This window comes from Marmota monax, unplaced genomic scaffold (assembly GCF_021218885.2).
Source record: "Marmota monax isolate L192 unplaced genomic scaffold, Marmota_monax_Labrador192_F-V1.1 WCK01_AAM20220418_F8-fsc00148, whole genome shotgun sequence".
In the NCBI taxonomy this organism is placed as follows: Eukaryota; Metazoa; Chordata; class Mammalia; order Rodentia; family Sciuridae; genus Marmota; species Marmota monax.
In genome coordinates, this window is record NW_026693034.1 from 4,126,198 (window position 1) to 4,143,475 (window position 17,278).

Here is a 17,278-nt window from a genome sequence, read left to right on the forward strand (position 1 = left end):
GTTGAGCTGCTCTCTTTGGCCACCAGAAGGTGGAAGTGTCCTGGGACCTAAGGAAAGGACCCACTGAACCCAAAAGAGAAGCATCTGGTTAAGGTCAAAGGGTGGTTCCCTAGGTTTTACTAGGGACAAAGAGAATGGGCTCTTGGGAGAGCCAGGAGAGAGGAAGATGACCGCAGACACAGGCAATTAACAATTTAGCACCTCTTGGCACTGGTAACATATGGGGTGACAGAGTGACAGCAATGAGCCAGGCACCCTCTAGGAACTTACACTCTGGTGAACAGTAAAGAAATCATTCTATTGCAGTGAGATAACAATTATGTGACAGCTAATGCTGTGTAACAAACACTCAGAGGCTTATACTAGGAAGCATTCACTGCTGCTCATGGGTCTTCAGGTTTCCTGTTGCTCCAGTGAGCTGGACTTGAACTGGCCAGGTTTGGCCTCAGATCTTCTCTACATGTCTCCTCATTCAGGAAGCAGTACTCTCCAGGGGCATGGTCTTCCCCTGACCGGTGGCAGAAGTGTGAGCTTATTAAAGCATCTATGGATGTCACATCCACCAGTATTCTATTGGCCAAAACAAATGGCATGGCGAAGACCAGTGAGTGAAGGGGAAGAGAGGTCAGGATGCTGCTTCTACAAGCCAGAGAGCACCAACGATTGCAGCACCCCTGAACGCTGGGAAACCCCAGGACAGATTCTCCCTGACACCCCCGAGAAGGAACCAGCCCTGCCAACAACGTGATGTCAGACTTCTGATCTATGAGGCAATAAATTTCTGTTGTTCCATCTTCCCAGTTTGTGGGTTTTGTTATGGCCGCCCCAGGAAGCCAGTAGAACACACTAATAGGATCACAGATGTCACCCAGGTTTCTGGCTTGCCAAAGACGAAGAGGCCATCACCCAGAGTCATGGGAGAGAAGCATCTATATTATCTTTTTGATACAATACACACGTATTGAAGTTCGTGCATGGATTCTATGATACCCAGTAGGCACTTGGATCTATGGAGCTGCAGTTCAGGTGAGATATTTAAGAAAGTGTTGATTTGGGGCACGGTGCCATGGATGTGGATGTGTTTGATTGAAACAAACTACAATGACCATTTCAATGCCATTAAAACAGATCATACAGGGGCTGGGGCTGGGGCTCAGCGGTTCGGTGCTTGCCTAGCATGTGTGAGGCCCTGGGTTCAATCCTCAGCACCACATATGAATAAATAAAATAAAAAAGTATTGTGTCCAACTACAACTAAAAAAATAAATATTAAAAAAATAAGATAATTATAATTATTTTAAAAAACCAAATCATACTATATTCTCTTATTCTTGAGTGTTTTGTCTATTCTGAAGAAACTTGAACTACATTTACTCAACTCAAAAAAAAAAAAAACCTCCAGGTGGGGTGGAACTTCAGGACTCATCTACCTAACTGGATATTTTCTTTTTCTCCTCTACCAGCATAGATTCATTTCTCTCAGCATCCTTTGTGGATTCATTCAATTTCACCTCTACAAAATCTCCAGCGATACTCTAAATGTGTACAGCACAGACTGTATACAAAATAATTCAATACATAGATAAACGCAGTTCTATTAAAGTTGTGCAGGTGAAGAAGGCTTTGGAAGTCCGGTGTTCCCGGGTCTGGGAGTATGTTGAAACACTGATTCATCTCCATCTGCACAGAAGTCAGGAGCCATCTCGTTAGCCAAAAATGTGAGTCCAACATACAGACACAGCATAGAAGAAAACACACTGTTGGGGCTGGAGTTGGGGCTCAGTGGTAGAGCACTCGCCTCGTAAGTGTGAGGCACTGGGTTCCATCCTAGCACCACATAAAAACAAATAAAGGCATGGAGTCCATACACAACTAAAAAAAATTAGGAAAAAAAAAAGAAAACACATTGTTAAACCAGATATGCTTGGGAGGGTCTGATATTTCCATCACTATTGATTTTTTATTTGTTTACTTGACATGTCACCTGTGAGCACTGGTTTATGACATACACAGGAGAAAAAATGATGACAGATGACAGATGATACTATGTATTAATATTTTATTTTGAGAACTGATAGTTAGTGGCCATTTTTTCCCCAAATTTAGGGTAAAAGAGGCCCAGGTGGAGGTCTTCTCTCTAGTGCCCTAGAAAAGAAATGGGTGAGTTTCAGAATCTGACTTCACTGATTTGTGGACCCAAAGCCAAAAGAGGCCAAAAGATTTGCCCAGGTTCACAAAATGAATCACAGATTACTTCTCCCTTGTGAATCACTATCAAAAAGACACGTTAAACGTTGGAGAGGATATGGTGAAATCATATCCTCGGCTGGTAGGAATGTAGCATTGTGCTTCAAAAACAGCCGCCTGGCGGTCCCTCAAATGATGATACACAGAGTGGCCATATGACCCAGAATTTCTATTCTGAAGTCTGTTCCCAAGAGAAATGAAGACACAGTTCTATACAAAAACTTGCCTACAAAATGTCTACAGCATTATTCATAATAGCCCAAAAGGTAGAAATAAAGGTGGAAACCCAGATGTCCATCAATGGGCAAATGATAAACAAAAATATGGACACAATGGAATATTACACAGTCATGAAAAGAAATGAAGTACTAACACACATACTACAATGCAGACTGACCTTGAAAATGTTAGGCTAAGTGAACTAAGCCAGACACAGAAAGGACAAATGTTGTGTGGTTCCTGTGATATGAATATCCAGAATAGGCAAATCTATAGAGACAAAGTAGATGAGAGGTTGCTCAGGGCTGGAGGGGAAATGAGGGATAAGAAGGTGGCGTCTGAGGGGGTTTCTTTGGGATTCATAAAAATGTTCTGAAATTGTAATGGTTGCATAACTCAGTATATACTAAATATCTTTGAATTATGCACTTCAGTGGGTAAATCATATGATATGTGAAATATATCTCAATAAAGATAGGTTTTTTAATATTTATTTATTTTCCTTTTTTATTATTTGTTCTTTTTTAGATATACATGACAGTAGAGTGTATTCTGGCATACTACGCATACACAGAATTTAACTTATTCTAATTAGGATCCCATTCTTGTGGTGGTACATGATGTGGAGTTACCCGGGTCATGGAGTTATATATAAGAATAGGAAATTTATGTCTGACTCATTCTACTCTCCTTTCTATTCCCACACTCCCCCCACCCCTGGGATTCATTCCTCTTTGTCTAATCCCATGGACTTCTATTCTTCCCCTCCCCAGCCTCCCTTGTTGTGGGTTAGTATCAGAGAGAACATTCAGCCTTTGGTTGGGGGGATTGGCTTATCACTCTTAGCATGTTATTATCTAGTTCCATCCATTTACCAGCAAATGCCGTAAAGATGGTCTTTTAAAGATAAGACAATCTTACCACCAAAATGAGTATGTGAACTAATGCTTATGCTAATTAGCTCAATAGTGTCATTCCACAACATGCATCTATTTTTTTTGTAGTTGTAGATGGACAGAATGCCTTTATTTTATTTGTTTATTTATTACTATTTATTTATTTATTTATTAGGTGTAGATGGACACAACACAATGCCTTTATTTTTATGTGGTGCTGAGGATCGAACCCGGGTCCCGCCCATGCTAGGCGAGCGCTCCACCGCTGAGCCACAATCCCAGCCCTATTTGTTTATTTTTATGTGGTACTGAGGATCAAACCCAGCGCCTCACACAGGCTAGGCAAGTGCTCTGCCACTAAGTTACATCTCCAGCCCCACATGTATCTATTCCAAGACATCATGTTTTACACAATAAATGTGTACAATTTTTATTCTGATTTTTTTTTTGTTAGGGGGATATTTGGGATTGAACCCAAAGGTGCTCTGTTACTGAGATACACCCCCAGCCCTTTTTATTTTGAAACAGGGTCTCCCTAAATTGCTGAGGCTGGCTTTGAACTAGTGATCTTCTTGCCTCAGTCCCCCAAGTAACTGGGATGATAGGCATGTGCCGCTGCCCCTGGCTTTTATTTATGAATTTTAAAAATTAAATTAAATTAGAAATAAATCAATAATTAACCAGAATAAAATAAAAATATGCAAGCAAGACAGACAAAGCAATTCTAATAGTAGGGACTTCTGGGTGATAGAGTTTGTAGAAGACTGCATTTCTGAAGACAGCCATACCAACGTACATCGGTCCCACACTTATCAGGCACTGTAACAGACTCACATCCATGGGGGTGGAGGAGGGAGTCTACATTGTCTTCCCTTGAACTTGGAAGGATCTTTTTAGCTGCCTCCACCCATGGAAGATGGCAGAAATGGTGATGAATGGCTTCCAAGTCCAGGTCAAAAAGGCCATATGTCTCCCCATAACTCTTTCTCTTGAGACACTGGCCTTGGGACCCAACCACCATGTTGTAAGGAAGCCCAGGTCACATGTGGAGGTCCCACCTGGGTATAGAGTCACCATGTCTTTATTCTGATAAAATAAGGTCTTTTTGACATCTGGGGCATTAGGGATCAGTACGGACTCGGGGGGCGGGCATGCTGGCCAATTCCTAGAGCCTCTCCCTCTCCTCTTTCCCACAGAAGCCATAATAAAGGCCCTAGAGTTTGTTTTCCTATGGCTTCCTCTATCTACCACCAGAACAACCCTGGTGCTCCCCTATGTGGCCCCAGGGTGTGGCATCCTGTGCCCTCTCCTCTGAGGATCTGGAAGTAGACAACCGTGTTCCAGTGGCAATTTTCTTCTGATCTCACTGAATCTGAATCATAATAAAACCTGCAAGTTAAGGCAAGGTTTTCTGCTGATCTCCCCCCAACCCCAGGGTCCTCGCCAACTACCAGCCTTCGCCACCAGATGCACGAGGGGAGTTCAGCCTCCATTTCCACCAGCTGAGGTCCCCACCCACAGAAACCACAAGAGACGTTGATGATTCCGATTGTCTCAGCCACTGTATTTTAGGATCGTTTGTCATACAGCAATAGATGATGGTACAGCACTTGGAATTTACTTTACATGTTTTTACTGAACATCTCAACTTTTCTACAATGAGCAGAGAATGCTTTTATTTTTTTTTAAAAAAAGAGCTGGCAAATGTTATTTTTAAAAAGAAAAAAGAATTCAGCAAGACCGAGGCATCTTGACTTTTTCTTTATTGAAGTGCTTTCTACTCCACTGGAAACAGCAGCAATTCACCAGAAGGGTTATTATTCTTCTTCATACAAATGTTTATCAAATAACTGTGTTAATACAAAATACCGATTTCACAAACACGGGAAGGTTTCCAATATCAGCAGGACATTTTTAAAAAGTCATGCCACAAATGTCACTCTCGAACACTGTGGGTTTTATAGATCTATAAAAGAGGGCTTGAAAGACACTCAGAGGGCTCCTGCTTTCTACCTTAAGAAGCAAGTGGGAAGCTCTTTGTGGACCCTCAAATGTAAACAGGGATGGTGGGCAGTCCATCCAGCGGGAAGCCAGAGCCTGGAATTGAAATCGCCTCTGGAGGCAAGGTAGCCCTTTCAAAATGGGGTCCAGAACTTTCTAGAATGCATTCCATCTCTGCCTCGCACCTTCCATCTCTGGCTGAGCACTTTCCTGTGGTCTGCCCTTTCAAGGTCTCTAAATCTTCTAATCCCCAAACACCCTCCAACCAGCATGGGGCCACCACCAGGACCAGAGACCCTAAGATTTGACCCCATATTCTTCTCAGTAAGGTCAGGGTACTGCATAACCAGACATTTGGAAACTCCTCATTTCTCTCTCCCTACCTGTCCCCACGTGGCTTCAGGGCACCCAGACCCCTCCGAGGTGTGGCACCATGTCAACCCCCGCCAATCACAACAGATAGGCACGGAGCACCCATTACTGACGACCTCGGCTTTCCAGGGGTGTCCCACCAAGAGCGATTTCCAGAATTTAGGGTTCAACCCCACTTGTCGATCACAAGATCAATTTAGTTGGATTGCAACTTGAGCAAACCAGATTGGCTGGAGGAGGGCAGAGCGCAGAAAGATGGGCAAAGATCGATCCGATGGTGGTATGAGGTGAATGTTTGTGTCCCTCAAAATTCTGTGTTGAAATGCCAACCCCTAAGTTCTCATGATAAGAGATGGGCCCTTGGGGAGGTGACGGGTCAGAGGGTCTGAGCCCTTACGAATGAGCCCCGTGCTCCATCAAGAGGCCTCAGAAAGCTCCCTTGTGCCTTCAGACACAGGAGAACAGACAGAGCAAGGAGCCATGAGCCAGGAGGGTGAGCCGCCCTCATTGGAATCTGCCAGCCCTTGATCTTGAACTTCCAGCTTCCAGACAGTGAGAAATAAATGTCTGTTGTTTGATGATGAGCCACCCCAGTCTGTGGGATTTTTCTTGTAGCAGCCCAAATGGACTCTGATTGGGATGGAATAGGAGAGGACAGAACACACATGAATCCCCCAGGCCCTTGCAGTGACGGATGTGAAAACCAGAATCACAGTGTGAGACATAAATTCTAAGAACCGGTCTTCATTAAAAAGGTGAAAACACTGACATCACTTGGGGTGCGTGGGAAGGACAGCCGCCTGTGTCACCTGGAGCCTGACCCGGGTCACAGAAGGAGCAAGACACGCCACTGCAGGTAAACCCTTCCTATAAGGGCTGCTGCATCCTCCCCTACCACAGCTATGAGGTGGCCTGACCAGGCACAGGAACGTGAGTGTGCCCCCTCAGATCTCTCGGAGCTGGGGCAAAGCTGGCAGAGCCTGTGACATGGCAGTGGGAGGCGAGCTACCGAGGCCTGGTTGGTGGGGGTGGGCTTCACCTGCTGCCTGGACCTCAGCTTTTGGGGAGCAAAACAGCCCCTACCCAGAAAGAGGAAGGACAAGACACCCAAGAACCTGAGCTGTGCTCCAGTCCTGCCCTGCTCTGGCTGGGTGACCAGGGATAGGTCTCTGAACCTCTCTGGGCAGCCTCTGTCTCTGCACGCAATGGAAACAGACATTTCTTCTTGCCAGGTTTTGGGGGGGGGGGGCAAAATATATAAGAACATGGATGTGAATCTGTACGTGTTCCTAAGTGCATGCATGACCTCAGGAACTGGGGAGATGCGTGGTGCAGGCGGTGCTGGTGGGTCACTTGGTTCTCCAAAACCATGAGACTGAGTGCAGCCTCTGCCTGCTACCGTGATGCCAAGACTCGCCTTAGCCAAGTTCAGGCTCCCAGAGGCTCCTGGCTTGCAACGTGGCTGAGTAGTTGACCACCCACCTCCGGAGCTTGCAGGAACGCCAGCACCCCCTCCTTAGTCCTGCAGCAGCACTCCAGAGGGTGGCAGGCCCTTGCTGCAGGGCCCCTTATGGCTCTGCCTTGAGTAGCGTCCTCCACAACTCTCACCTTCTCTCCCACCTCCAACCATGTCGCCTGAAGAACGGCATGCACGGCACAGGAAGCATGAGGCGACCTAGATAAAAGTGCCTCAGTATGGCAGGGGGATGTCTACGGAAAGGCCCTCGTCACGGCTTGTCTGAACCTTCGCACGACCTAGACATGAGCTCTGACGACCTGCAGGGTCCCTCGTCAGAGGTCACCTGCCACCTCTTGGCTAACCTAAGCTACAATGGCTGAAACGGGGTAGCCTGGTCTATGAACATTGTCCAGGTGCAAAGTGAAGGGGAAGATTCTAGACCAGTGGTTCTAGAACACCAGTGTATGTTGCGGGCCACCCTGGAGATCCCCAACACCCTGCCAGGGGGTTCACAAAGCCTCGCTATTTTCATAATAATACCAGGACATTGTCCTGTCCCTCTCACTCTTTCCCACAGGTACACCACCGATTTCCAGCAGCTACCGGACTGTGACATCGTGACATCGCAGCCGACCAAATACAAAGGCAGATGGGAGAATCCTGTGTCTTCTGCAAAATCAGACATGCAAGAGATTCACAAAAGTGCACACCCCTCCTGCCCACATGGACTTTGTTTGGGGGGGGGGGAAGTTATTTCTAATAGGAAAATAGGTTGCTCATGTTACCATGTAACGGGTTTGTTCCCTTTAAATGAGTTAACAGTTACTTTTTTAATGTTTTAATTTCTAGTCTGATGAATGACAATAGACACAGACCACCTGAACTAAGGCTCTTTGGTGTTGTCAATAATTTTAAAGAAGTCCCAAGGCCAGAACACGGGAGAGCCGCTGAGCCACCTGCCCTGGCCAGTCGCTTTCAGCAATGATGGAAATCGTTCTGGTTGGTGTGGCCCAAAATGGTAGCCACTCGCCACGTGTCCCCAGTAAGCCCTTAACACGAGGCTAGTGCACCTGAGGGGAATGGATTTTCATTTTGATTTCATTTTAATTGGCATAAGTTTAGATACCCACCTGCAACTAGAGGCTACTGTTTTGGAGAGCACCTCTAAGCCACGTCTGGTGTTCCTGTGCCACCAGAATTCTCTGGTTTTAGTTCCCTATGTTGAGTTGATCAGAGGGATCTGTGCATGGGGGGGGTGTCCTGGTTTCTCCCCCTTCCCCTCCCAGGAGACCTCTCCTCAAGCTGGGAAGGGGTCTGCCATGCTCACCAATTCCAGCTTTATGCCACACCGGTAGCCTGAAATTGACCATGGTGGAATTCTTTACATCGTGGAAATTGGAAATGTCAACACATCAGAGATTTTTAAAAACTGCTATTTGATTTTATTTTTCTCTCTGCACATGTTATTTAAAAATTTTTTAAGCTCAGCTCTTTTTCTTGGAGAAAAGTCTTAGGGGCAGTGAGTTTCCTAGGAAGCGGCAGAGGTAGGCCAAGGGCAGGATGCTTGGGCATCAGATAGTCCTGGTTTTAAAGCTTTGCTCAGCTGGGTGCCCTTGGGAAAGTCACCAGACCTCTCTGTGCTTTGGCTTTCTGCTTTGTAAGATCCTCTAATGATCCTCCCCACACAGGGAGACTGAGCCAATCAATGCAGGGTGCATCTAGGAAACCACTAGCAAAGACAGAGACCGCCACCACCCCCCAGTAGGAGCTCATACAGGGAACCCCACCTCCACAACTTCCTGCTTCTTGTCTGCATTGGAAGTGACTGTTGGGATTGTCATTGGCTCTTTCTGGCCCTCACCGATGCTGTTCCCAGAGCCAGCACGGTCTACATCAGGCTATGCAGTCTAGGGAGAGGCCCACAGGTAGCTTCCCAGTCTGTGATAAAGACCCTAGGGGAGATGCAACCCTGAGATCCCCAAGAGTTCTCAGTGCTGGCCCCGCCCTACTGTGCGTGGCCCCGCCCACAACCAAGGCGACTTTCAAATTCAAATCAAGGCCCAATGCAGTTCTCAGCTCCACATCCTCCTCCCAACTGCCTAGAACTTTCCTGGGTTTCTACCCAGCGGAGCCCCAGGGGATGGACAGAAGCTCAGCCTTGCACACGGCCATACCTTCAACTTCCAATCAAGAGGAAAGGCAGCTCTGAGATTTTTTTTTTTTGGGGGGGGGAGGGAAGCGGTGGGTACCAGGGACTGAACTCAAGGACACTCGACCACTGAGCCACAGCTGAGCCCTATTTTGTATTTTGTGTAGAGACAGGGTCTCACTGAGTTGCTTAGCACCTCACTTTTCCTGAGGCTGGCTCTGGACTCGCGATCCTCCTACCTCAGCCTCCCCAGCCACTGGGATTACAGGCGTGCGCCCTGGCAACCGGCCAGCTCTGTGATATTGATGCCAATTCTTCTGGGGTAACCACAGGAACACAGCCTAGGATGCTTCTGAGACAGCCTTATCCACCAGAGGGACTGGCCAGATGGAACTTCTCTGAACTGTTTGTGATGCGCTGGGGGAGATCCAGGGTCTGGATCCTGGGAAACTCAACTTCTGAATGATGCTGGGAAGCGAAAGGGTTTATGGGAAGCATGTCCTGAATTGGAGCTAGGACAGGAAAGGTGACCAAGACCCCTCAGAAGGCCGCCTTCCAGAGTCCTCACCAGCCTGACCACAGTTGGAAATTCTACCATTAGGGATTCATTTCTTTGGCTGATGCCCCTGAGAGTGTCATCTTTGTTATCGCGACTTGCCTCTCCAGTGGACAGCCAGCAGAACGAAGGAGCGTGCAGGGACCCGTGTCACACTTCCCTTATCCTGCTGTGTCTTCAGGCAGCCCTGTAAGGTGCTGACGTACAGCTGTAAGGTACTCATCTTACAGCTGGGGACACTGAAGCTCTCACATGGGGATGCCAGATATGGCCCCAAGCCTAGGGAGACACAGCTCTTCCCTTCTGGAGCATACAAGTACCCAGATGACAGACAGGTCCCTGAGCACTGGTGTAGGCGAGACAGCGAGGCACAGGAGGCCGAGCCTGGAGTCAGACCAAGGACATGCGCCTCAGTGCTGATGCTTGGGGTGGGTTTTGAAGGATGTGTAGGAGTTGGGTGGATAAGGAGGTGAACAAAGTTCCCTGCAGAGGGACTGGCACCTCAAGAGGGGCACACAGGGGTGGCTGTTTTGGGAAAATGTACCATCAAGTGCCTAAGAGGAGGAGCACAGAGAGATGCAGGTCCCAGCCTTAGGGGCCACTAGAGAAGCCCAAGCCAACATTCCCAGCGCCTGTCACTATTTCTGGGAACCTGCCCGTCCCCCGCAGCATCCTGATGTCGGGATTTTTGGTTGGCCTGGCACAGTGCCACACTTCCTTCCCACGCAGCACCTCAGGACCCCCAGGACTCCCTTTCCCAGCCTCAGGCCCAGGCAGAAGTCGGTTCTCTGTGTCTCTGACCCCAGGCGGGAGACAACCTCTCCCTGGCTGCCCTTGCCTCCAAATCTTTCCCTTCCCTCTGGCCTCCAGTCCTGGCCCCAGCTGGTTGGAGACACCTAGGGAGTCACAGGGACAGGCTTACCCAAGACACCTGCCAGGGGACGGAGGGCAGATATGCAGGTGGGCACACATGGACAGGTAAACAGAACCAGCCCAAGGCATCCCCCGCTCAGAAGCCAGCTGTCTGAGGAATGTGTCAAGATGATTTAACACTGGCTTGGACCACCGGGATTCCAGGTCCCCGGGGGCTCAGAAATGCCCTGGAATGTTCTAGAAGGAAGCATAAGGCACCCTAGGTCGGTCCAGCTTTGTCCACCCCAGTCGGGTTGGAAGTCGTGGAATAAGAACCTTCAAACTTGAGACAGATGTGTTATTACCCAGAGGTTCTGAGATGCCGATTCAGATCCCAGAGCCGGGCGGCCACTTCTGTCCTATCCCCAGCAAAAGTCCAGAGAGAGGCTGGCCCCGTCCCGCAGGATGTGGGGTCAGGCCTTTGGGGGCTGCCGTGTTGGCTGGGTGAACCCTCCAGAGGGTGAGGACCTGGATGCTCTGCACAGGTCCACATCCAGGTGAGGCCGAGGAGCACAGCTGAGTGGCCTCTAGGAGCCATGACCTGGCACCTGGAGAGACTCCCAATGTTGGCACCACCACAGGCAGAGGAGCAGGTTCCCAGGGACCTGCTTGTCCCCTCTGATGAATGAATGAGTCATCATTTCTCTGGACTCTTCGGGATGAGAAGAAATGGCCAAGAAGCAGTGCCCACGCCTCTCCTGCTCCCTCCTCCTCGGTACTGAGGACCAACTCTGGTTCCTGCAGGCATCGGGGACTGCCCAGCTGGGGTGCCTCAGTCTCCCGCTAGTGCCCGAAGCTGCCCACTCCAAGAGCTTCTCCAGAAGGGGAAAGGAAGAGGGAGTCGAAGGCATTAGTGCCATTAGCCCCGCGGTGACTTCCATCTGCTCTGCCCGTGATCCCTTCAGAGGACGCCAGACTGGACGGGCCGGGAGGTTCCATCCGCAGTGCCAAACCGATGGGTAGTGGGCACCCAGGGCACTGAGCGGAAAAGAATTCTGACCCCAGGCACATGCTGTGATTGACAGGCGCTCTCTTCCACGGTCAAGGGTATGATGCCCCACCTCTCATCCGAACAGGGGACAATTTCCCAGCTGGGACTTTGGCAGCACAGAGAGAGGCCCTGGCAAGTGGGTTCTGTGCCACCCACTAGACTCCTCAGGACCTTCAAAGGCACGGCTCGGCCCATGGTTCCCCAGTCTGTGCTTTCTGAAGACGTTAATGCTTGTTGTTAGGAAACGCTCGTCTACGGTAGAAACGCACGGCAGGGTTAGTTTCTCCTTCGTGGAAATGACTAAAAGCTCTCCTTCTTACCAGTCTTCAGGGATGGCCTGGCTGTCACCAGAAAGAAACTCACACCCTGCAAAAACTCAGTCCAGGGAAGGGCAGACTGGCCTCGGCACTGATTCCGGTGACAGTTCACAGATCACGTCCAGTGATGCTCCGATCCCAAAGCCCAAAGGACGGACGGGGGCTGGGCCATCTCATTTGGACACCTTGGTTTGCAGGGTGCTGGGCAGGTAGAGGTACCTCCAGATGGCGTAGTAGTGGGTGCCAGCACCGAATGCCACAAAGAGGTGCCAGATGGCGTGGGCAAAGGGGATCCTGCCGTCGCTCTTGAAGAACACCATGCCCAAGCAGTAGAAGACCCCTCCGGTCATCAGCTCCCAGATACCCTCAGTGTTGGGCTGTTAGCAAGGACAGGGTGGGGCACAGGTCAGAGGAGCAGCCAGCAGCCCCTACCACCCAAACCAAAAGACAAGTAGGTGTCCAGCCAGCCCAGAGTCCCCATGGGAGTCTTGATATTGCTGAGTGGACAATCCAGCTGCAGAGTGATCCTTTGGGGATCACTCCCCAGGTCCCCGAGGGACCCTGCACACCTGCCCACCAGGTACTCACCAGTCAAGAACCTTCAAACTTGAGACAGATGCGTTACCCAGAGGTTCTGAAATGCCAATTCAGATCCCAGAGCCGGGCGGCCACTTCTATTAATTACACAGTCATAGTAATTCCCAGCATTTCCCAGTACTTTCTATGGGCCAGGTACCACCTTAAGTGTGTATTTGAATTGTGTAACGTCACCTTCACGAGAGTCTTATGAGGTGGGTTTTATGCTATGGACAGCCACGGGGAAATGCCCGTGACATGGTGCAAGGAGAAATGCAGGTGTAGAATAGTCCATGGAGTGATTTCGATCTTGTATAATAAAAATAGACACCAGACGTAGTGGTGCAGACCTGTAATCACAGCAGCTCGGGAGGCTGAGGCAGGAGGATTTCAAGTTCAAGGCCAGCCTCACCAACTTAGGGAGGCTCTAAGCAACTTAGTGAGATCCTGTCTCAAAATAAAAAAGGGGGGGGGGCTGGGGATGTGACTCAGTGGTTAAGCACCCCTGGGTTCAATCCCTGGTACCAAAAAAGAAAAAAAATGATTAATAGACAAGGCATTATGTGTCTGCATATCCCCAGATACTTGCATCTAAATTTTTAAAAAGGATGGCTGAGGATGTAGCTCAGCGGTAAAGCGCTTGCCTAGCATGCACAAGGCCCTGGGTTCTAACCCCAGCACCACAATAAAAAGTAAATCTTACAAATGGAAAAGATACACAACAAACTGTTCCTGATGGTTACAGCTGGGGGTATTGTGCTCTGGAGAGGGTGGGAGGTGCCATTTTATGCAGGACTTCTCTTTTGAGTGACTACATGATTACACATGCATCTACTATGTATGCATCTAAAGATATGATACATAATTTAATGAATATGTTATAATTTAATAGATGAATATATATATATATATTTAAACAAAAATAAACTCAAGTGGAGGAAAAAGGTAATCTGGAAAAATAAATACAAATATAAAGGGAAACTGTTGAACAGGTAGAACAATATGGAAAGATTTCACTGCCGAGTATGAAAATGCAGTTAGAGCTACCCACGAATCTGTTCGGTAAAAAGAAGCCAAGAATGGAATCTAAGAAACAGTTCTATCTATCTAGGTGGACATTCGAATTTCCCATATGATGTAAGGAGAATCTGTAAATGATAGATAAATGAAACAATGGCTGACCATTTGGGGAGGGATCACCATATACAAAAGAAACCACAGTGAATAGAAAAGTAAAATGTGGCCAGGTGCAATGGCGAATGCCTGTGATCCCAGAGACTTGGGAGGCTGAGACTGGAGGATTGCAAGTTGGAGGCCAGCCTCAGCAACTTAGCCAGACCCTGACTCAAAATTTTAAAAAGTTAAAGGGCTGGGGATGTAGCTTAGTAGTAGAGCACCCCTGGGTTCCGTCCCCAGTGCCAAGATAAATAAGTAAATAAAATAACAACAAAAGGGAAACGTAAAAAAACAAACTATAAAGAAATAGAAGAGGGCTAGGGCTATAGCTCAGTGGTAGAGCGCTTGCCTAGCATGTGTGAGGCACTGGGTTTGATCCTCAGCACCATATACAAATAAAATAAAGGTATTCTATCCATTTACAACCACACACACACAAAAAAAAAAAAAAAAAACTTTAAAAAAATTTAGAGACAGGGTCTCACTGAGTTGCTTAATGCCTCACTTTTGTTGAGGCTGCTTTGAACTCGTAATCCTCCTGCCTTGGCCTCCCGAGCTGTTCAGATTACAGGCGTGCAACACTGCGCCCAGCCCATTTTTTTTTTTTTAATTTTTGATTTGCAGAGCTGGGGATGGACCCCAGGGCCTTGCACATGCTAGGCAAGAGCTCTCCCACTGAGCTACACCCCCAGCCCATTTTTTTAAAAAATTTTGAGACAGGGTCTCACTACCTTGCTGAGGCCGTCCCTGAAATTGAGATCCTCCTGCCTCAGCCTCCAGTGCAGCTGGGATTACAGGTGTGCACCACCATGCCCGGCTCATGGGTCTCTCACTTAATCCTTAAATACAAAGTAGACCTGAAGCACAGGAGTTGGCAGACCCACTCAGGGTTGGGTGGACAGGGAGTGGTGGGGAGCCCAGGGTGGGGCCCCAGGATTAACTCCCATGTTCTCCTGCCCCCTCCAGGCTGACTGGACACCCCGTGCTGGACATGTGGGACTCACCATGGAAAGGATGACCAGGGCCGGGAAGAAGCCCATCACGACGTAGCAGAGCAGTTCCACAAGCTTGTACCTGGCAGGAAGAGAAGCCGTGCTGGCCTCAGGACGAGACTGCCCACGAGGAGACCGCTTCCTGCTCCCGCTGCTGGGGAGAAGGGGTGCCCTGACCAGGAAAGGACGAAGAAGGGACCCTCTCTGCAGCACTCCTTGGCCCAGCTTTGACCAACTGCATCTCCAGGCAGTCGTGTGGCTTTGGGAAAATCTCTTTCCCTCTTGAGACTCAATTTCCACACTTTCAAAATGACATGCTGGAGCTGGACCAGGGACGGCCAATATTAGAGCAAGCACCTGGGCTCTCCCAAGGCTCAGTCCACAGCAGACATTACTATTCGATCCCAGCATCTTTTCCCACAGGGCACAAACAGCCAGTCTCCATCGAGTGAGTTGCTCCATCAACGAAATCTTTGTGCCATCCTGGACTAAATGGCCTCTATAGAGTTCCCATCTGCTGACTCAGTCCAGGGAAGGCAGGTTCCAGTGACCCCATTCAATGGTCCTAGCAACCTGTGATGTCTTTTTAAAAAATCATTCAAATTGAATCTGTGGGCTGGGCGGCTAGGTCCAGTCTATGGGCCTGGACATTGGGGGGTGCCAGGCAGAACTCTGCTCTCATTTTCTGGAGTCATCCTGGGGTCTCATCTGCCCAGGACACTGAGGAAGCTTCCAGAAGCACCCCAACCTCCATCTCCCAGCCCGGGCTTACCGCTCGTGGAAGAAGAAGACATAGATGGTGCCAACAGAGGCCATAATCCAGACCAGCCACCGCATGTGGGAGGCCCAGGGGCCCAGCTCCCGAAGGTTCAGCCTGGGGGAGAGAAGCCGAGGGCACAGGCTGAGGGAGGCCCATTGGGACCCAGCCCTCCACAGCCGGCCTGCTGCAGGAAGCTGACCCCAGAGAAGCCCTGTCCCCTGCAGCTGCCCAGGTGGGACAAGGACTCTCCGTGGGCACGGTAATCCCAGCAGCTTGGGAGGCTGAGACAAGAGGATCGCAAGTTCAAAGCCAGCCTCAGCAATTTAGCAAGATCCTGTCTCTAAATAAAATATAAAATAAGGCTGGGGATGTGGCTCAGTGGTTAAGCACCCCTGAGTTCAATCCCTGCTACCATAAAACAAAAAAAGGCACTAACTATATTGAAGGGGCAAACACTCACAGGCTGAGGATCCCTCATCTAAAATGCTTGGGACCGGAAGGGCTTCAGATCTTGGAATATTTGCATATGCATAACATGGGATGGAACCCAGGGCTAAACATAGAATTCATTTATATCTCCTAGACACTCATGCACATGGCCTGAAGGTGAGGTTGCACGATATTTTTAGTGTTCCTGTGTTTGGGCTCATGTGTGGTCACGGGTGGAATTTTCCATTCATGATGTCACAGCAGTACTCACAAAGTTTGGATTTCAGATTTCCAGTTTTCAGATAAGGGGATGCTCAACCTGAATCAGAGGGAAGTTGGCAAAACAGGTCATGTCCAAGAGAGAAACGGAGGAGCACCTCAAAAGAGTGGGACATCAAGGGGTGAAGCCTGTTCAGGGGGAAATTTGGTAGAATCCATAGAACTTTGCAGTTTGCATCCCCAGGATTCCAGTTCCAGCCGAAAGCCAAGGAAAGAGTCGTGCGCTGGTTACCAACCTACAATCTGTGCTGGTTACCAACCTACTATGGGGCTGATCCACCTTTGCTCCTTTGGCCTGCACTGGGATAATGCAGCTGGGCCTTGGGAATCCTTTGTAGAGGGTGCAATATTACGTTTTGGCAGCAGAGGGCGGTGGGGAGCCGCTCCTCTGCAGGAGGCTCTTCCTCCTCGCTCCCATCATCCTCTGGCTTTTTTCCTGCCTGGCCCAGCCCTGTCTTTCTCCAGTGCCAGGTGTGCGAGAGGCTCAGCTTTTTCTAGCACCTGGCTTCAGTATGATTTAAGTAACCACGGAACAGCCAGGGGCCCCAGACAGAGCAGGCCTGGGCTGTGCTCCAGAGTCACTCCCTGCATGGTGTTCTCAGCCCTGCAAACATGCTTGGGGTTCCCACAGCTGACCATCTAGCTGCCCCAAGGGTCCCTGCAGAGGGACCACTCCTCTGCCGTTCCAGCAGCACACAGTGACCCCCAGCACGGAGCAAGTGCTGACCCAGCACCTCCCAGTGGATGGCCTCCTCTGGCATCTTGAGGGCCAGGTGCCAGCAAGTCACACCAGTGGGATCTTCACCAACTTCTTGCCACCCCACGCACTAAAACTGTGCCCTCTCAGGAAACGTGAGATCTCAGCCCTGGGCAGAGGGCTCTTCCTTGGGCATCAGAGCTCAGCACAGGTTTCAGAGGTAGTTGTGATCTCTTATAACTTTACTATC

General features: G+C 49.2%; 1 protein-coding gene across 3 annotated transcripts in view; it reads right to left on the reverse strand.

Annotated features, from left to right (window-relative positions):
* Positions 1 to 6,402: 6,402 nt before the first annotated feature.
* Mmd2 (monocyte to macrophage differentiation associated 2) overlaps positions 6,403 to 17,278 on the reverse strand; it is a 50,136-nt gene continuing 39,260 nt past the window's right edge. For all 3 annotated transcript variants that reach the window (XM_058582457.1, XM_058582458.1, XM_058582456.1), the window contains exons 5-7: positions 15,636 to 15,737; positions 14,876 to 14,945; positions 6,403 to 12,496 (exon numbers count right to left, since the gene is read on the reverse strand). In XM_058582457.1, the coding sequence (XP_058438440.1) occupies positions 12,293 to 12,496; positions 14,876 to 14,945; positions 15,636 to 15,737 (376 nt within the window). In that variant the 3' untranslated portion in view covers positions 6,403 to 12,292. The remainder of the gene's footprint in view (positions 12,497 to 14,875; positions 14,946 to 15,635; positions 15,738 to 17,278) is intronic.